The 21,938-nt window shown below is 38.3% G+C and overlaps 2 protein-coding genes across 4 annotated transcripts in view; both read right to left on the reverse strand.

Annotated features, from left to right (window-relative positions):
* iars1 (isoleucyl-tRNA synthetase 1) overlaps window positions 1-9,985 on the reverse strand; it is a 61,713-nt gene extending 51,728 nt beyond the window's left edge. For both annotated transcript variants that reach the window (XM_088338116.1, XM_088338115.1), the window contains exons 1-7: window positions 9,874-9,985; window positions 7,384-7,510; window positions 6,574-6,730; window positions 3,578-3,697; window positions 3,420-3,502; window positions 635-752; window positions 422-569 (exon numbers count right to left, since the gene is read on the reverse strand). In XM_088338116.1, the coding sequence (XP_088194242.1) occupies window positions 422-569; window positions 635-752; window positions 3,420-3,502; window positions 3,578-3,697; window positions 6,574-6,730; window positions 7,384-7,502 (745 nt within the window). In that variant the 5' untranslated portion in view covers window positions 7,503-7,510; window positions 9,874-9,985. The remainder of the gene's footprint in view (window positions 1-421; window positions 570-634; window positions 753-3,419; window positions 3,503-3,577; window positions 3,698-6,573; window positions 6,731-7,383; window positions 7,511-9,873) is intronic.
* A 2,536-nt stretch (window positions 9,986-12,521) lies between these two features.
* On the reverse strand, window positions 12,522-15,750 carry rpl29 (ribosomal protein L29). 2 transcript variants are annotated; one of them, XM_088337139.1, is made up of 4 exons: window positions 15,586-15,750; window positions 15,137-15,189; window positions 14,258-14,322; window positions 12,522-12,723 (listed from the first exon to the last, which is right to left on the reverse strand). In XM_088337139.1, the coding sequence occupies exons 2-4, from the start codon at window positions 15,171-15,173 to the stop codon at window positions 12,589-12,591; spliced, it is 237 nt and encodes a 78-aa protein (XP_088193265.1). In that variant the 5' UTR covers window positions 15,174-15,189; window positions 15,586-15,750; the 3' UTR covers window positions 12,522-12,588. The 2 variants fall into 2 exon arrangements, with proteins under 2 accessions (XP_088193265.1, XP_088193264.1); XM_088337138.1 differs by having other exon boundaries at window positions 15,471-15,587.
* Between the last annotated feature and the right edge of the window lie 6,188 nt (window positions 15,751-21,938).

Genomic DNA, 21,938 nt, shown 5'->3' on the forward strand with positions numbered 1-21,938 from the left:
AGTACGTTTCCCTCATACTGTCATCTTGAAATACAGGGTTCACATTTTACACGACACAGCACTTGTGTGAATGGGCACATGATCTGAAAACACGTGACGCAAACAACTCTGAGCAGAACTGAAAACGACGCCACTGAAAGTGGCATCAGATGTGCGGGGATACGGCGCAATTCGCGCGGTGCAGCCGAAAGCATCAACGCCAAATTCCCCATGTGGTTAGTGCCAGGTGTACGCCAGGATAAAATGTATGAAATCTATGTGAATGAAATCTTATATAGCCGTTTAGGCCTGCATCTTAAAATCCAGTATGACTTTTAAAAACACATGTATGAATTTTGTTCTCAAATTTGAGTATACAGCTTCTAATCAGGTGTGCTCTGTAATCCAGAATTCACGGTAAATACGTTTTGACTCTTCTTACCTTGGACCTTGACGTAAGATAGCTCTGGGTTGACACACAGGGCCAGGTTGCTAGGCAGGGTCCACGGAGTGGTAGTCCACGCGATAAGTGACACACTTTCATCGTCGAGCAGTGGGAAACTGACAATGACTGATGGATCTTGAACGTCCTGAAATAGAAAAGCTGTCTTTCCAGATCTTTGACATTAGGAGCAGCTATTAGAAATGTGCAGACCTTATAGTTCTGGTGGGACTCAAAGTTGGAGAGTGGTGTGTTGCACGCAGTGGAAAAAGGCATGACCTTGACACCACGATAAACCAGACCCTTGTCGAACAGCTGCTTGAACACCCACCTAAAAGAAACCAAAAAATTGTGGACATTAAATAGGCTAATCAAGGCATATGATAGTTTTACAATAACCTTAGTTGGAATTTGTAAAGTGCAGAAATCATGAATTATATTTGTTAATCTAAGGCAACGATGTCAAAATCAGTTGGGCTATGCGGCCGGATCCAGACTTTCTGTTCTGAGGTGGGCCGGATTGTAAGATTACAAATTTTAACTTTGTTTGACAGTATTTTGTTTCATTATTAAGCCTACCTAAGTAACCTGCTCTAAACAATAACAGAAGACAAGTGATCATTTGTAAACCCCCCACATTTACAAACAATTGGTAAAAAGGTTTTCATTTTTGGCAATGAATGCGTTAACTGTTTTAGTTTAAAAGTTGACTGAATGCAGTTTTACACCTCAACCAACTCACCACACTGTCTTCTAGCGGCCGGAAAGAGCATTTGGTCGGTATTTATTGTAAAAAAATATATATTTTATATAAATTACCTAGGGATTCACTTTTCTTAAATCATTAAATGGGCTGGATCTGGCCTACAGGCCGTATGTTTGACCTGCCTGCTTTAGGGTTTTCTACCACAAATAAATCTTTATGTGGTAGAGGAATTTGATCGAAAAGATTTACCTGTCCAGTAGAAATATTCACAAGATTTTATTAAAGGTACAAAGACCGAATATTTAGTCCCCTCAATAAGTAGTGAAATGGTTGGTTAAATCCCTTGTTTTCATTGTTACTGATCAAAAGCTGTATATATAGATCTGTATTGCTCTAAATCTAAATCTTTGTATCTGGATCTCAATCTCTGTATCTCAACCTCTCGATCCCTCTCTCAAGATCAATATATATTATTTCTTGACTCAACAGAAGAGGTTGAAATGGCAGACCCAGTACCACAAATTACCACTAAAGAGAGCACAACATCAATGCTAGAAGACAGAATTAAGTTTTTATAGTTTTGTAGTTTGTAATTTTGTAAGCTTATAAAGGTGTGAGAATGAGCAGCGTTTATGACATTATCCATCCATCCATTATCTGCACCGCTTATCCCCAGTAGGGTCGCCGGGCGTGCTGGAGACCATCCCAGCTATCCTCGGGCAGTGGGCAGGGGACACCCTGAACTGGTTGCCAGCCAGTCGCAGGCCACACAGGGACAGACAATTCGCTTGCTCATTCACACCTAGGGACAATTTAGACCGGCCAATTAACCTGACATGCATGTTTTTGGAATGTGGGAGGAAACTGGAGTGCCCGATGGAGACCCACGCAAGCACGGGGATAACATGCAAACTCCACACAGGAGATTTGATCTCATGACCTCAGAACTAAGCCGCACACGCGCTAACCACTGCGCCGCCGTGCTGCCCGTTTATGACATTATAAAACACAAAATTTAATATGTCAACCTAACGGTTTGGAAAGAAAAACAGTCTTTCAAATGGTGCTCAGACCTGGAATATGTTAGCTAGTTAAGTCAAGTATTTGGGGTTATAGTATCCCACAAACAGCTTCTTTTGTTCATATTTTTAGAATAAATTCATGGCGCGATATGGTCACGTGACCGAAAAAAAAAAAAAAAAAAAAGTTCAGAGTTAAATTCATTATGCCAACCATGTTAGGGAACAATGTTTCCATACAATTGATAACAGATGAGTGTGACTACTTTGCTTGCTAATAACTAACAAATAATTGGCTTTTTTCTTGCAATAAATTAAATTGTCAAGTTGACCCTCTAGCAGCTAGATTCTAGCAGATTAAAAAAATTCATGATTTCCCATTACACAGAACTCTATTATCATCACTTATTTTTACTTTTACCTTTGAGCAATAAACCAGCGATACTAGTAGGAGGGTGGAAAATGTTGGCTACTGTACAAAATATATATCATCACAGTTTCTCCGTAAAATGGGTTACAATTTGAGACCCATGCCAGGATTAACTAAAATTAAATAAAACCAAAGGTTTCAGATGCATCTAAATACATAAATAACAAAATAAGAACAGGAAAAGTACATGTGTTTGATATTGTTATTATTTTTTTTTGTTGCTTGTGCTTTAATCCTGATATTATTGTTGGTGTTTGAATAATATAATTTTAGTTTCAGAAACTGTTTTTCATGACTTGAATGAGAATTTTTTTTACACTTGTTTTCCTTTTCTCATACCTTTATTATAATTCGGTTTCTTAGGTATCCAAATGTGTTAAGTGTCAAGACAGATGAGTGAACGGGACCAAAAAAGGGTTCTGCTTTCTCCCGGTGGCCCTTTTTTTCTTTCCGTTTCAATTCCAATTGTAGTGTGAAGTGGTGGTTTTTCAATAAATTGTAATTTTGAATCTGGATTAAAAGAGAAAATTATTTAATATCAAAAACAACTTTGATAAGGAAAAAATGGTTGTGACGAGATAAATTATTTTACTTCTTCCTGAACCCTTTTGGAAGAGAATCTTTTTTTACATATTTGAAACGGAAAAAAAGGAAAATTCTGTTATAGCTTATTTTTTTATATGTTTGTACCAGTGAAAGTACAAGCATGAATTGTTTTCTCTTTCTGTTTGAATATACAACTGACTGACTGACTGGTTGCAGTGTAAACTCTAGTTTCAATTGAATGCACGCATGTCCATGCATCTGATTTTATTGCAAATTGATATGAAGTGCCAAACATACCAGACTGTTTCCATGAACCATGGATAAAGGGTCTTGTAGTCATTTTTGAAGTCGATCCATCTTCCCATTCTATTGACAGAAACCTGCCAATGACACCCAGTATGTAGAGTTACATATTCATCACTCCTGAACACTTCCAATTTCTCTTGCACTCTTACCTCCCATTCGTTGGAATATCTCATGACAATGTTTCGACACTGCTTGTTGTACTCAGCAATGCCCATCTTTGCTACGTCATCGGGGCCCGTGATTCCCAAGGTCTTATCAATCTCATACTCCTACATAACACAGTTGATTGATAAATACAGGACTGTCTCAAAAATTTAAATATTGTGATAAAATTCTCTATATTCTGTAATACAATTTTTAAAAAACATACATTCTTGATTCAATATAAATTAACTAATATATTGCGGGCCTTTTACCACGTTAATATTTCATATTAATGTTTTACAGCAGGGGTCACCAAACTACAGCAAGTCATTTATAGTTTGAATTATGCTTTTAGCAGAGGCTTAAATATCAGATCTCAAAACAGTACTAAATCACGAAAAAGTATAATAGAAGTCTGTTAGCTGGGAGTCTCCAAAATGTGTGCGTCGCAGAATGCATTAGAATTAAAATTTTTACACAGGAGCCTCGCTGGTGAAAAAAATAGCTGATTGATGTATTTAATTTTTCTGTATAGGTCGATAGTCTTAAATTTGAGACCTCAGCAATTCAGGAGGAAAAATAGATAACATGAGCCAATCCATCTTTTAACGTTGGCATTTACCTGCACAAGTTGTGTTTCACAGTCCATTTTTTTATAAAAGGACCATTTCTTCTAACAAAATTTGAAACACCCAAAATATACAAATAAACATATTCCTTTACAAATAAAAATTTTAAGAGTACTAGCAAAGTAATATATACTTTATTTAATCACTGTATTTGATTATTTGCATTGAACTCGATGCAATAGGGCTACTTCAGAAGTGTTTTAATGCATGAAGTTTAATATCTTAAAGAATAACATTTCTTTAAAAAAACGTTTACAGAAAAATGTAGCTAGCTATTTGAAGGTTGACCATGAGCGCAATGAAAAATATAGTTTTTAATGGGGGTACACAGGCTATGAAATCCAAGTGAGTACAATTATATTCCCTTAAAGGGACAGTGTCTCTCCGAGTGGTACAAAAACCCTTCATTCCGTTATTTAAAAAAAAAAAAGAAACAGAAGAAACAAAAAAGGCAATAGTACATTACACATTATACCAATGTTAATTTTAACAAACAGGTTGAGAAATGTGTATTTCTTTTACACAACAGAATCCGTACCTAGTAGTCACCGGCACGTTTGTCTGGCATCTTTCTGTTCTGCTGTGCTCATTTGGCACTCGTTTATGTTCGCATTAAACAATACAGTGCCATTTAGTTGTCAAACATTATGAAATGAAATGATCTGCATTTATATAGTGCTTTTCAAGTCAATGACTTCCCAAAGCGCTTTACATTGTGCTTCACATTTCCCAATAGCGGCCGTGATCTGTGCAGCCATGTAAGGCGCTAACCTGCTTATTGGGGGTAATTGGGGGTTCAATGTCTTACCCAAGGACACTTCGACATGTAACACAGACAAGCCGGGATTCGAACTGGGATTTCTTAATCCTAAAACGATCGCTCTACCTCCTGAGCTACTGCCACCCCATTACACAATATACCTTAAAACAAAAAAATATTAAAAATCAATCAACACCTGCATGGGCACACAAGTATCTGTTTGATAAATGGTAGTCAATACATACAGCTACAATGGATGGAGTGACGCGTGGCTTTAGTGAGATCCAGTGGACATATTAAAAAACTGCAGGTCATCGTTTGAATAAAAGTGGCTTATTTTTATTGTTTTATGCTTCTCTCAGCTACGTCTCGCGCCGGAATTACATCCATTCGTAGGCCGGCTGATACAGGCCACGGGCCGTAGTTTGGTGACCACTGCTGTAAGCCATAAGCAATACTAACATAGTAAAAGGCTCGCAATATTTCAGTTGATTTGTAATAAAGCCATAACGTATGATATTTTCTTAAATGCATTACAGTAAAGAAAAAAATAATGCAGAGACCCCTCACTACTGTACTTCGAGCTTCAGTTATTGCTGGTTCACTCCTTCACAGATTTTGATATTAAATGTTTTCATTTTTGTGATTATTTTATCCTGCATTGTGTTCTGTTAAGACAGCCCACCGTGGGGACAGATTAAGAGGGCGCAATGTTGGGTGCATGGGACTGTATTTATTCGCGGCTGTGATGGGATGTTGTGACCGTGGGCGTGACTAAAAGGCTGGTATAAGCTGTCAGTCAAAAAGCGGGAGGGTGCAATAGTGTCTGACTCTAGAAAACAAACAGCAGCAAAACGCCAGATAGCTTTTAGCGGCTCGTTACACTGAAAACATATGAAATTCAATTGGACCCTAAGGAAAGTCAGAAAAGCGCAACGAAATTGTAATCACCCGTAAGTGTTTCGTGGGATTATTATTGGGTTTCAAAAGCATCTCGGGCAGCGTCTGGGAGAAGGCAAGTACTGCTGGTCCGGCCTACTGAGTAACGGCTAGGGCCAACAACTCTTCGAAGCCAACACCAGGTCCATTTAGCTAAACAGCTACATTCAGGAAGATTTTTTTTTTAATCATCGCAGGGATCTGTCTCCATCTGAGGTCACCCGATGCTCGCGCGTAGCTAGCCGGCTCACTAAATTGCTTCCTTACACTGAAAGAAGAATCCCCCCCTGTAATATCTTGATGAGGCGTGTGGCTTTGTCTTGTATTTATTGTTTGGCAGGGCAGCGTTTACAGACCGTATTCGTGTTCCCCCTATGGGCCTTACAGCACTTCCTTTTATACAGACAGGTACGGCTGCCTGCAAGGTACATTCACGTGACTGTGCTCTATACACACAACATTTGATACATAAGTTATATACAAATATATGACCCTTTTGGAGCTTTTATGAAGGTGTGACGCTACTTCGTGGATTTTCACTTTTCGCGTGTGGTTCTGGTCCCAATTAGCCTTAAAAACTGAGGGATCTCTGTATTCTTACTTTTTGAAACCGTACAGTATCTTTGCCAAATATTACGTTAAAAAAACAGCCACAACAACTATAATTCTTTACCACAGGGAGGCCGTGGCAATCCCAGCCAAAGCGCCGTTCCACATGAAAGCCACTTTGGTGGGCAAAGCGGGTAACAATGTCTTTGATGGTGCCCGCTAAGATGTGACCATAGTGGGGTAGACCTGTCGCAAATGGTGGTCCATCGTAAAAAGTGTACCTGGTGAGAGAGAAACGGAATTGCTTTATTGCAATTAGGTTTAAGTAATGGTAAAATGTGATTTAAATTGAGATCATTGTACAAATCTCTCTTGTTGTAAAGAATGTTCTCAATGTTGTTATCAATGGCAATAGAGAAAATTGGGACACTAATTCAGATTGTTGCCTTTACAAACAAATGCAGTATATTAGAGTGGACTGCTGAATGTTCAAAGCCGAGTTTGCCTCTCCACAATCTAAAGCCATACACATTCTGAGTAGTAAGGACTTACAATAAATTTTGAATTTCCCAAATTTAAGACACTTATTTTGCCTGGTAAAATCAAAATGACAGCCAATTTATAAACAGACATAGTATTCCATAGTACATTCGCCAAACACAAAAAAGGTCCCCGGTTCTGTTTTTATGCAATAAAATCCTCAATAAAACTGCCTAACTTTGTTATACCATCACGTCTAGCAGCCCGATGTTAAACAAACACATGGAGGAAGAAAAGTTTAGGCTCCTTCAAATCATAAACTTAAAGTATAGAGTGTGTACCATGCCTAAAGCAAATTCCAATCTTCTCAATAAATGTCAAGTCGTCAATAACTAGTTGGACAAGAAGTGCTCCATCTTAAACAACGGCTGAAATGCCACTTCCATCAGCTTACCTGGGCCTGTTCTTTGACTGTTTGAGACACTCATAAAAACAGTCCTTGTCTTTCCAAAGCTGAAGGATCTTCTCCTCATGCAAGGGAAAATTGATGGATTCCGGCACTGGTTCTACCATGATGGTGTCTGTTTATCAACAAAAGACACAACATGATAACTGTATTGATGCAGCACCTTAACAGTTGCTTGACCATGTAAGGCAGGGTTTCTCAACTGGTGGGTCGTGGACCCGTTTTGAGCGTGTCCTGGGCCTTTGCAAGATAATGCCAAGAAGAAAAGAGGTTCGATTAGAATAGAATATACCTTTATTGTCATTGTTACAAAATGGGTTAACATATTGTGACAACGAAATTGGGCAAACAACGAAATTGGGCATTACCCTCCTTAACAGTGATGCCAATAATGCCCTGCTGAATCTCTTCTTTCTGTTCAGTCAATCGGCGCCCTCCCAATAGTGTTTGGGAGGGACCATATCTCATGTTATTGTAATTTTGTTTTATTTCATTTTTCTTCCAAAAAAGTAAAAGATAAAGGGACAGAAAAGTGGAAAATAGTGGCACCAATGGTCAGGTCAAATAAGTAAATTATTGCGAAATATGCAAATAGTGTATGAGCGTCTGGCATCAAAGCACTGCTAAAATGTTCCGTGAAATAGTTAAAGATTTTATACATTTAGCTTTTTACCAGTATATAAATCTTTATTATCTACATAATTAAAGAATTATCCACGTTTGGGTACGCATTTCATTAGTTTTGACGGTCACTTATATGAGGGTGTATAGGGTGCTTGAAGTTGTTTTTGGATTGCTGGTCATTTTGTTTTTAAGTTTAAAAAAAGTCTCTATATTCTACCATATCTACCTAAAACTGCACACTCCTTTCATTCAATACATTTGAGAATTGTAATGCTTCTCTCAATTAGCGCCGCAAATTAACATTAGGGTGGAACGGTGGCTCCTGAAGTAAGACTAGATGAGAACCACCGATCCAAAATAGAGTTGCACATTCTTTAATACAAAGCTATCCATCTATCTATCTACCCTGGTCATATCCCTCAAGGGGGGGTGACCGATAGAAAGACAAACACATACAATAACAAAGAAAATAAAAAAGGGAAAAAGTAGCAAAAAACACACAAAAATATTTTGGACCATGGCCAACCCAAATGCCCAAACAAATTAAGCACCTCGGCACCCAAGTTGGTCATGCTTTCGTCCCTCCAGATGAAACAGAACACGATAAAGCGGCCATGTCACTCGGGTCAGGGTGACACAACACACTCTTCTGTTCAACAGCAGGGCCCGACAGCTTTCACTGGTTTACCCCTGCCGAATCATATAGGTGCCCTGCCCATCCTTTAGAACACGTCCAAACATCCCACTATCCTTTTAAAACACCTCTCCACTCATTCCTATCACTAACATGAGCTCTAGCTTCCACTACATTTAGACCTCTTCCTGTAGTGCACTCATAACAGCATCCATCCACGTCAATCGCGGCCTTCCTCTTGGTCCATTTCCATTTACTTCTGCTCTGTTGATACTCTTCAAAATTCACCCCTCACCAATCCTCTCCACTACGACTCCAGTTCTGTCTCTCACAATTTTATTTCCCAATCTTAATACAAAGCAATGCACATTAATTCGAAATTAGAAAATACAAACACATAATCATGTTGATCTTTCCTACTACAAGTTTCCATCCCTGACCTGCCCTCACAGCAGTCAAGTTTATTTTTAAAGTCCTTAATCACAATGAATCTTAAAAGTCTACACAGACTATTGCAAACTACAGACTATTTTTACACCATCTCATGATTTAAAATCTACATGAAGGCAAGGAAAAAACTAAAAACCTCAGCATGAAGAAAATAAGGAAACGTTAAGAAGGGAACATAACAAAAACTACAGGGACAGAATAACATTATGCTTATTATTTCAAAAATGCAGCTGTTAGCACTGGCACCTGTCGGATGGATTTTACATATTAAATGCATAGCATTTGGATGAATAGTCAAGTCATGTTTATTTGTATAGCCCTTAATCACAAAGAGTCTCAAAGGGCTGCACAGACCACAGATTACTGCAAACCACAGACTATTAAAACACCATAAGTCACATCCCCTGATCTAAAACCTACAAGGGGGCAAATAATACACAAATATTGTCAACATAAATTATATGCATATATATATGCTTGTATAAAATGCATAATAAAATGAGGGGGTGGTAGAAAAAAAAGATGTATTGTTTTTTTTTTATTTAGAAAAAAATGCTTGCGTCAAGTTCACTGCTTCTCTTCAGTAATGACGCCTATTGGAAATTAGCTAGCGCGCTAAATTAGCCGCTTACTCTTTTAAAGTAATTTTTCTAAAAGCAAACATGGTTTCAGCGTTGGTGAGAAGAGGGACTTCAAGCTACACGGCAAAGAGGAGAAAATGTCACAAAGAATGATTTATTTTACTGTTAAAGTGTGAATAGTTTACTCACATGTTGTCCACCAGCGCTTGACAAGAAATGATGCAAGTTGAAGTCAACGTGAACGGAAGTGACGATACCGGCGAGCACCGTGTTACATTCAAGTAATCCAAGTGAAATCGGAAATGTGGCTAACCAAATTGAAATAGGATTTAACCTCAAATGTTTTTAGTTTTTAAACATGTTTTAAGCCTATGCATACTTTTTTCATGAAAAATCTCGAGGTACACAGACCAACAAAAAAATATTACTGTATTACTGGCACCAATTTGATTTTTTTGTTTTCTTAAAGGTGAGAAGCGTATTTGAGGTGTCCCTAAAAGAAATACAAATACTTCGACCTATGTTTTTTATAAAGATTAACATTGGTATGATAGTTCAGGAAATTTTGCCTCACATTCAAATAGATAGTTTTTTTTTGTTTTGTTTTTAATGAAAGCTTTTTCGGGGTACCATTAGCCCTTAAATAGCCCTTATCATTTTTTCCCACCCAAACAATGTGCTTTTATCGTACAAAGCTGTTCGGGCCGCAGAACATATTAGGTAGGAGGACCAGGGGTGTGGGGGGGTGATTGACTTTATGCTCCTCACAGCAGTTCATTTGTTTGTGTAGCATGCACATGAGTGAAAGTAAGAAAAAGGCTATTCCAAATACACCCCAAACCCTAGAAAGATGAAAGAGTAAGCGTTTATTCCAGCATATCTAAGAAATGCACATAAATGCACGTGCAACATAAGGAGCATGACAGGGGCTGAAATGATGGCTTAAGCCAGAAGATGGCAAGGAGAAAAGTTCCAAATTCAGTACAGTGCCTTTATTTATGTTACTTATGTTGACAGTATAAAAAAATGCTCTTATTATTTGTAGTCATTCTGGTTACAGGTTATATATTCTGGTTAATCATTTTGTTGTTATATGGGATTTTACCTTTTTTTCTAACCTGTTTTTCAAGTTGTTCTATATTTTAATCTTGTTATGGGGGGAAATAAATAAAAATTTGCAATGCTTAAAATGAGCAAACTTTATCTGCCAGGGGAGCGTTTTTTTTCTACTGTCATAACCTTTTAAATAGTAAAATAATTTAAATCAGCAAAATTACTGGTTTGAGCTATTAGATAGATACTTTATTCATCCCCGCAGGGAAATTCACATTTCCAGCAGCATCCCTGCGCTGAGAACAATACAATAATAAAGCAAAAAGAATACAATATACAAATACCCAATGTGACGTGCTAATACCCACTGTAGCGTGTTATATAGAGTATCTAGATAGTGCTACACAGAATACATATTGCAATAAAATTCGGTAATATGCAATGTAGGGGGTGTGGTTTACTGTGGGCCTTTACTCTGCCGGGTGGAGTTAAAGAGCCTCATGGCATGAGGAAGAAAAGATCTCTTGCTTTTGGAGCAAGTTGGAAACAAGCACGTTTAAATGTGCTTTACTACCTAATGAGCAAAATAATAGTAAATACGAATAAAAACTGCTCGAAATACAGTATAGAGTGAGGGTCAACAACCGTTTTGAAGCGGACAGCTTTCTGTTAGCTATTGGTGCGAAGGGCTACCACTTTGATGCACACTTCTAAAAATAACACTGTATCATGTTATTACTATGTTGTTACATGTGTAGACGATGCCCCCAGGCGACTACACCCACAGAACAATCCATGTCCAGGAAGTGACCAGACTCTCCAGCTGTATAATAAAGATTTGAAACCCCAAAATGTTCATATGTAAACAAAAGGTTAATGATCTACATCTGTGTCATGTTTATGCCAGGAAATAGTTCTATCCATCCTAGTCATATTCCTCGAGTGACAGCAAGACAAACACGTACACAAAAAAAATATAAAAAGGGAGAAAAGTAGCAAAAAACCATGGACAACCCAAACAAGTTAAGCACCTCGGCACCCAAGTTGGTCATACTTTTGTCCCTCCAGATGAAACGGCACGAGAAAGCGGCCATGTCACTCTGTTCAGGGTGACACATCACTCTTCTGTTCAACAGCAGAGCGCGACAGCTTTCACTAGTTTACCCCTGTCGCATCATAAAGGTGCCCTGCCCATCCCTTAGAACGCATCTAAACATCCCACTATCCTTTTACAACACTTCTCCACTCATTCCTATCACCAACAAGGGCTCTAACTTCTAGCTGCATGTAAAATGAAATTTTGCTTATCAGCAACAATTAGAATTATGATTAAAATAAAGCAGGGGCAGCACGTCATCTGGATGGTTAGTGTGCGTTTAGAATTAAAAATTATAGATCCTTAGATTATACGTATTTAATCTAGCATAGCAACCTCAGGCTTAATACCATATAAACTGGTGGCAGATTTCACAATTGCTCAATTGAGCGCAAGAGAAGGCATACATCAATGTCCCCAGTATCTACCTTCGGACAGTACATGCAATAAAAATCGAGCATTTCAGGAAATCTAAAATCTAAAAAAGGACGAATTGGACAAGAAAATACAGATGTGTTATTCCTGAATTCCAGACAGCTAATGGTATAACACGTGACAAGAGAAAACTTAGTAATAATGCACCACCACCAACTGCGTCATTGTTAAAGCTACTATCGTTTGTTTCCCTACCGTTTAAACTCCCCTTGACAGTGATTATGACAAATTATGAAAGAAAAAAAACAGAAAATTTGTCAAAGCATTGCTTTATTGTGATGGTAACACAAAAGGGAATAAACGAGTGTCAAGGAGACAGATCATTTTTGAGCAACGGCTGCTGGTGGAGCCGCCGCTGCCGCCGCCGCCGCCGCTGCAGCCTTCCTTTGCGCCTTCAAACCTTTTTTGTTGTGCTTCTTGGCAAATCGCAGGTTTTTCAGGAACTTGGGGCAAACCTGGAAATGAGAAAAGGCAAACACTTCAGAAACACTAAAAATTTGCGTGGGTTTCATTACTGCACATCAGTACTCTACAATATGGTGACCTCTGCACCAGGTAGACTCAGAGAAGCCCTCAGACTGGCTGTGTAAAGAGCTCACCATCGTGATTTGAGGAAAAATAATTTCTAACTGACATGAGAAATCATTGACATTATCGGTGTCTTTAAAAACAATGTTTTAGTGTTGACTGTGCTTATTTTAATCTAACTTCTGAGAATTACAACCTGTAGTAACACGGTATTAATATAGTATAAACATAATTGCCATTTTCTAAAGGCATTATAACATGGTAGCTCTTCGCACTTAATAGTAACAAAGTAGCCCAGAACTTCAAAAAGGTAGGATATCCTTGGCTTCAAACTATAAGATTTAATACAACGGGTGCATTATCATTCGGGGTTAAAAATGTTGAAAAGAACAAATTTAACATAATTACCAATATATATAAATGTCTATAACAACTTAAGAAAAAAATAGCATTTTAGTGAATACATGCATTAACTTATATATTAATATGTTTACCCCAAATATCATTTAGGGTGCATTTTTATCCTATACTTTATATGAATTCATTTGTTTCCATAAATATAATTATTCTTATTAGATTTTCATGGATTGAAATTGGACAATGCCAGGTATTCCAGTCAATTAAAGGCATGTGTACGCACACCGAAAACGGGTACCTACACAGAGTCCCATAGAAATGGTTTGGTTAGTCCATGGGTAGGCAACCCTATATGTTGAAGGAGCCATATCAAGCAAAAGAGGATTGAAATTTGATCAAAACCCAGCCAGACGACAGAGCGAGCCAGAGAGGTGCATGAATTCAGCGGCATGACACGTTCACTGCGAGATGCAAAAGAATGCAGAGCAGGTGTGTGTGTGTGTGTACACACACACGTGTGAAAGACATTATGATTTAAATTGGACGAAGATCTCAAGTCACTCCGTACTGGCCGGGTGGCATGAATCCTGGCTGAATTCAGTTGGATATGACCATTTTATCATCTGCCCTTACAGCAGAAAAGCCACAGCTGTATCTGTCCATATGTAATACAAGTCCTAAACCCTAAAGCACATGGGACAGAGCAAAGGAGCACACCTTTGGAGCAAGTTGGAAACAAGCGCGACACAAATTTTGATCAAATACATCAAATAAATCATCCTTCCTGTGATTTAAAATGTTTTTATTCTTTACTTCGTTTCAAATGTGAAATGCTATCACTTCAATCTGCGCGATGAGTTCTGTCTCGCTCCACCCTTGTACAAGGAGATGTTCATTTATTGCTCCAAAGGTCTGATTCAGTCAGCATGTAAAATGCAGTCATAAAGCCAAAATATTGCTAATCCAACAACCAAGTAAAACAAAGTGTCAAAAGCAAACATGTCGGTGGTTGACAGTAAAAGAAAATTGAAACGAATGTGTCATAAACCATTACACCCCCACTGTGCACTGGTGTAAATTTGTACAATATAGAAGAGTACATACCCCTTTAAGCGACTCATAACGATGAGTTTTAGGCTTCTTGATGCCATTCCTGTGGGCCTTACGAGCTGTGGTGGGACAATATATAAAATAGCCATTATAAACTTAAAAAAAAAATCAGACTGCATAAAATAACAATAATGTAAATATATTGTTTTATTTAAACACCCTATTTATTTTTGTATGACGCACACCCCCATTTTTATAAATTTGCGGATGATGCAACGGGTCACGGTAGTGAAAGTGCCTAATCAAACACAACTACAGGCGGTATAAATGAATACAGAAAGTCAGTAGTTTTTATCTCACCTTTTTAGTCACGGTACCAAAGGAATCTAAATTTTCCTTGAGCATTTCACATGTTACAATGACAATTCTTCCATTCTAGGCATTTGAAGTGACAAATGTATCATAATTGTAACATGAAATGCACAGCAAAATAGTCTCTGGTACTGTGACCAAAAATAGGAATGAGATAAAAGCTGAAGCTCTTCAGTCTGTCACCTACATAACTGGTGGTTCCAGTGGTAAGAATTCAGTAATTTCATCCCACGACCCCGGTTCGATTCCCGTTGCGTCCAATAGTTCGCGATAGTGGTCGGCAATCACGCGGCAATACTCCATGTATAACACACTCAAACTTGAGTTTTGTTTACTATGAAAAAATACGTAATACACACAAAAAACGCTTCAAGATTCAAATACGACATTTTTGTAAATGTATGATCAACCAGAAGCAGTTTGAATGAGGACATTTTTCATGTGCATCTATATAATGTTGAGCACATTTAACATTTTTACCAATATAAGCATTGACAGCTTCGTGTTGTAAATAGGATTTCGAAAATAAATTAATACAAATAAAATTAATACAATACTCACACTGGTTGTGCGTGGTGTGGTTCTTGGACTTCGCCATCGTAGTTTTGGATTACCTGCCAAAGTTTAAGGTACTATTAGACATTGCAAATAAGGTCAGTTAGTGGCTTACCAGGGTTTGTAACACGCGTTTACAAAGACTATATAACAAACCACGTCTTGTGGGGACTTTAAATTCAACAAACAAGAGTTAACATCAAAGTATCTACTTTGAAATTGAAAGTTCAACACACATGGGAGTCACTAGCTCTCAATAAACGATAGCTAATGCGAAGAGCACGAATACAAACGTATCCTTTTTAAAAATGAATCATTTGAATAAAATAACGCAACGAACGTGTGCGTTATAACGTGCTCCAATTAACACAGTCAATGTCTGTGCTCGGACATAACAACCGAACGAGGATTGAATGCGATTTTAAATACACGTCTAGAGTGCTAATGTTTAATACCTGCTACGCGTACAGACGACAACCGGAAGAGACAGAAGATGGTACCCGGAAGTAAATAAATGAGCCAAGGGGAGAATCCATTCAAAATTATGATGCCGCCCCCGGCGGGTGGGTTCGGTAAAATAATGTTCAGAACAAACCGTTAGATGTCCTCCTTTGCTCGCGTTAAACATGACCAAGATACAATGCTCCCTTTCAATAATGTTTTGCACGCTAATTTATGGGGTGACATAATACTTTGCTATTGTGTCATCCTATAAATAAAATCCTTGTATGTTTTTTGTTGGATGGACGTGATGATAAAACGTCCCCACCAATATCGAGAAAACATTTTTTGTCCCCACTAATATTACGTGATCAATTTTTAAAAAGTGCTTTGTCCCCACCAATATCAATCATTTATTGTTTTATCTCCATCAATATTATGTGAACACTTGAGTAAAATTACGATGTCGCCAACTGTGGTGGGCCATCAGGGCCAGCAAGGCCTTCTCTACTGGCCTTACCAGACGTCATTATTATAATTGTATCAAAAATCAATTTCATAGTTTATGTATTTTTCAAAAATGTATACATGTTTAGACTTATTCTCCATATTTCTCACATATATCATTTACCCAATCCTTTCAGAATCAACAGTGCTGGCGTCTGAGCACTGCAAGTGAATGGCAAATATAGGTGATAGATAGTGGCAATAGCCATTTAGATCCGCTGATCGCCAGCTAAAAGGCCTCGTGTTGTACGTGACATGTACTCATCTTGTGATTGGTTACTTGAGTTAAACGAAAGGAGCGCCATACTGATAAGCCAAGCATCATTATAGCTTTTTTTGAAAGAAAAAAAATGTGGCACGTTAAAACTGTCAGTCGCCACCATGAGCACCAATTCGAATTATTTATCCTATAATAAATATTACATATATTGTATATTTTATTATTGTACCATATCCTCTAATACTCTTATTATATAGTATGCTGAATATGTATGGAGACAGCAATGATAGTGATGACGAGACTGATAATAATGATGATCATGAAGTGACTGTGCATCCACAGAAAATAAAAGACAGAATAAGGTGTGGGACAGAATAAGCATGTCTTCTAACCACTCCCGTTTCGTGCTATACTTTGTTAGCTTCTTTTATGTGCTTTTTTTTCTTAATTTGTACAGCGCAAAATTAATATTTGAACTGAAACTGAACAGAACTAGCCAGGCAATGTGACTCTCAGTCGTTCTTAGTCTGCTTCTGTGTAGAATTTCTCAAACCGTGATGCCATAAATGTTGGTATTTGGATGGATATTTGTTCAAGCCGGGGTTTGGGCAGAACATCCGACCCTGTAGAGATGTCATACCGTAGGCTGACCTGTAACAAGGTTTCAAATTCCGCAGAGCACCTTTAAATACAGTTTAATTTCCCCCTATGTTCCGGTCCAGAGCCTTCGCTCTGAAAATGCTGGTCTACTACTGATCTCAAGCGCCAAGAAGAGACCTGCAGGATCGAGAGCGATCTGTGCTGTGGAATGCTCTGAGATTGGATCTGCAACCTCAGTGGATCAGCAGAGAAAATCATCGGGACTTCTCTCCCCTCCATTCAGGACATTGGCCAGAAGCGCTGCCTATCCCGAGCCAAGAACATCATTAGGGACCCCTCTCACCCGCATCATGCACTGTTTACTCTGCTAGCCTCTGGGAAGAGGTACTGCAGTGTGCGGTGCAGGACCACCAGGTTCTGCAACAGCTTTGTCCCCCTGGCCATTAGACTGTCAATCACACACATAGTAGGCCTACACAGCTGCTAATCTGTACATCTTTTTGTTTTTGTTGTTGTTTTTTTGCACTACTGGCAGTTCTCTTATACCTAGCCACTCCTTTGCACATCTGTTCTCCTCTGCACTATCGTACTCCAGTGTTATTGTTATTGTATAGTGACTTGTTTACCTGACTGCCCATTTTGCACATCTGGTTAGCTGCTCCTCTTGCACTCTTTGCACTACTGTATAATACTATACATAGCTATAATTATTAGTATATTATTAGTACTTCAATACTCCAACTCAATACAACATTTTATTTATATCTGTACATTCAAGGAAACTGTGCGGGCCAGATGTATCGACATTTTGTTCTGTAAACACGTGTACAAGAATGACAATAAAGTATATCTGAATCTGAATCTGAATAAATCTAGACTTAAAACACACTTCTATTCTATAGCATGTGAATAACCTATATTTTATATTGACAATATCTGTGTATTATTTGTTATTCCAACATCCATTTGGCTTGGTCATCCTGGAAGGGGGATTACCTCATGTGCAGTCCCTTCTCAAGGTTCCTTAATTTTCCTAATGTTGAGCTTATTGAGTTTTTCCTTGCCCTCATGTAGATTTTAGACCAGGGGATGGTGTCATAATAGTATGTGGTTTGCAATAATCTGTGGTCTGTGCAGCCCCTTTGAGACTCTTTATGATTAAGGGCGTCACAAATTCACATGGCTTGACTTGACTAATTTCAGTTTCAGCTGAAATCAAATGAAAATTCGTCATTTTAAAATAAACTTGATAACACTTAGTACGAAATATTTTTTAATATTGAGGTGCTGCTGCATATTGTAACAAAAAAAAAAGAATGACATATACAACTTTCCTTTTAACATACGTAACTTACAAAAGAGGATAGGTACATTTACAGAATTAGTACATTTAATACTTTCCCTATGAACGAAACTGACAATATGTGAATTCTGCGGGGATGAATAAAGTATGTATGTATGTATGTATGTATGTATGTATGTATGTATCTATCTATCTATCTATCTATCTATCTATCTATCTATCTATCTATCTATCTATCTATCTATCTATCTATCTATCTATCTATCTATCTATCTATCTATCTATCTATCTATCTATCTATCTATCTATCTATCTATCTATCTATCTATCTATCTATCTATCTATCTATCTATCTATCTATCTATCTATCTATCTATCTATCTATCTATCTATCTATCTATCTATCTATCTATCTATCTATCTATCTATCTATCTATCTATCTATCTATCTATCTATCTATCTATCTATCTATCTATCTATCTATCTATCTATCTATCTATCTATCTATCTATCTATCTATCTATCTAATAGTTTTTGAGAAATCAAAGATGAATTGAGGAACAAGTGTTTTTACTTTTGGACACAGACTGAATTACCATGTTATGTCCACGCACCAATTTTTATGTAACGTAAAGCAAAAAACAAATCCGCAGATCATCAAGTATTAAAGTAAAACACAAACGTGTGTATTTCTCTTTCCTTCTTTTCTCAAATGGGGTAAGGTGCATCCCAGCTGAAGCAGAAAAAATTGTGCAGCAGCATCCTATATTTAGAGCTCCGCTCGCTCTCGATTCTGCAGCATCGCACGATTCGCGGCCCTACTTTCAAACGCGCTGGCTCCATCCATCCAACATGCATCATTTTGCCTCGCATGCAGTACTCCCAAGTTACACTTTTTCCTCCTCCTGGTTGTGTTTCTGCAGTGGTGGGCCGTCAGGGCCTGACAGGCCTTTTCTGCTGGCCTAAAAATATTTCAATCACGTGATGTTATTTTATCTGTCCACAAATACTCATTAAACAGTTCCAAATAGTCTCACAGCTTTATTTTATTGTTTTTACCCTTGTTTTGCTGCTTCAAGATGTGTGTTTTTGTTATTAAGCATTTAACCAATCACATTTCAGCCATTACTTGTTGCTAGGGTCAGTAATCTGCCCCGAGGCCTTCATAAAGATGCCTGAAGTCCATGAGACATAAAATCAGTGTTCGACAAAGCTGCTGGTTTAGCCAATCAGATTTTGAGTTGGCGTTTGAGCGCCTACAAGCAGGCCTTGGGATATCTTACAAGTTTCACAAACTATGTTAGGCTAGGTAGTTTCACAATTAAAACATGAAGAAAACATTTGCATGTCCACTGCTTCCGTCGAACAGATATGTTTAGACCGATATCGAATAAAAACATATGCCAGAAATATGACCGGATAGACTTGACTCTCAGCATAAGCTTTGCAAGGAACTTCTTAATAGAACTAAAATGTACGGAATACGTAAGAGAGAGTAATTGAAATCTTCATGAGAAGATAAAGTCAATTCATGTTTATTTTTGACGCTCGTAATCGCAAGTCTCAAAGGGTTTATTGCAAACTACAGACTTTTATTACACCATCACCTGGTCTAAGACCTACATGAGGGCAAGGAAAAACTCAAAAACCTCAACATGAGGAAAATGAAGAAACCTTGAGAAGGGACCGCACACGAGGTAATCCCCCTTCCAGGACGACCAGGCTGCAACGGATGTTGCATTAACAAATAATAAACACATTGTCAATGTGAAATAAAGGTCATTCATAAGCTATAGAATAGAAGTGTGTTTTAAGCCGAGATTGAAAAAGTTCCACTGAAGTTGCAGATCGAATTTCAGGGGGCAGCGCATTCTTAAGCACTGGGGCCCAATTGGAGAACATTCTGGAACCTGCTGATTTCTTCTTGGTTCTTGGGATCACTAGTACGGGATTTGTGCACAAATGAAAATACTTTTTGGTGAGTAAAATAATAATAATAATTTCCTTGTATTGTCATTCTGTGTAACAATGTACACAGAACGAAATGTCGATTGCACCTGACCCGTTGTAGCGAGCCGATGCAGCCGCAGCCAACAGAGGGCGCCGCCGACCACTTTTTAAGTCTTAGGAATGACTCGGCCGGGGCGCGAATCACCGACCTCCCAGTCTCAAAGCGGGCGCCTTACCATCTAGGCTACTGAGCTGGTAGCCTATGTGGCTATTTTCCTAACTACTATTGCAAATATAGGAGGTTATTGCGAATGCTCTTTTATATGTTTTGCAACTGGAGCTGCAATAATGAAGTAAATGTTTTACAGCCAGAAATAAGTTATTGAGGGTTGGATTGATTCAGCCTTGAAACCCGTGGTGTGAAACGCACTGCTCCCCACTGTGTTACCGTGATCCTGGACAATGTAGGAAAGATAGAACTATAAAATGAAAAATTTATGAAATATGTATATTTATACAATATTAAAGTTCTTTCTTTTTTTACTTCACAATTTTGGAATTTTCTTTCTCAAAATCAGAGAATTATCTTCACCGCTTATCTTCAGTAGGGCCGCAAGGGTGCTGGAGCCCATCCAAGCTATCTTCAGGCAGTGGGCAGGGGACACTGAACTGGTTGCCAGCCAGTCGCAGGGCACACAGAGGCTGACAATTCACTCGCTCATTTACACCTAGGGACAATTTGGATCGGCCAATTAACCTGACAGACATGTTTTTGGAATGTGGGAGGAAACTGGAGTGCCCGGAAAAAACCCTTGCAAGCACGGGGAGAACATGCAAACTCCACACAGGAAGGTTTGATCCCATGACCTCAGAACTGTGACGCAGACACGGTAACCACTCAGCCGCCGTGCTGCTATCATGAATGTTATCACTAGAACTTTTTTGTTATGTATTACTTTATTGGGCGTCTGCAGATGCAGAATGAGGCACACAATTATTTTGCCACATGGCAGAGGGCGATGGTGAGACTAAAGATTCTTATTTGGCACACACCCCAGCCCCAAACAATAATAGTCATGATAAGTATTAGCAAGCTAACAGCTTGTTGGACAATCCTGTGTTGTATTTCTCACAGCATGGCCTCTTTTTCTCATAATGGAGGAATACCGATCTGCTTTTGTTCTAAAGAAGCAGAGCATAGACTTCCTTTGTCATTTCATGTAAAACAATAAAACCTTATTTTCTATGCTATAGATTTGTGTTGGCATTTGAACTTCACATCAAATGATGAAAATAACATATAAGTTAATTCATTTAGATTTCTTACTCTGTACTTTGTGAAATCCCAAGGCAACGGCTAATTCAAATACAGAATATGAAAGTCTTTTTGTGCACGGTCTGGACTCAGATCGTTCTATTATTCAACATTTAGATTCAAATGAGTCGGTGAGATTCATAACGAACGTCTTTGCTTATTACACGGACATTATTGCCTCCATTTCCCCTCTGTCATATGAAAAGTATTTGAATTCAATGTGGACCAATTCCATTGTATGACTGTAGGGAGCATAGGCTGATGTTTGGGGATACCAGAGGAACAGAATTGTGACTTCAATTTTGTGTTTCTGTCACAACAGGTACAAGCAGGGGACCCAAATGCGTAATGTTTCACACAATGCTTTATTAAGGGATCTGGGAAGTCAGGATGAGAGGAAAAAGATAGCAATCTGGTGCTCGCTGGGCAGGAGGAGCGGGAAGCCCTCGCGAACGAAGAGTGGTCGGCGAT

This window comes from Urocampus carinirostris, chromosome 6 (assembly GCF_059441175.1).
Source record: "Urocampus carinirostris isolate Australia breed hairy pipefish chromosome 6, RoL_Ucar_1.0, whole genome shotgun sequence".
Taxonomy (NCBI): domain Eukaryota; kingdom Metazoa; phylum Chordata; class Actinopteri; order Syngnathiformes; family Syngnathidae; genus Urocampus; species Urocampus carinirostris.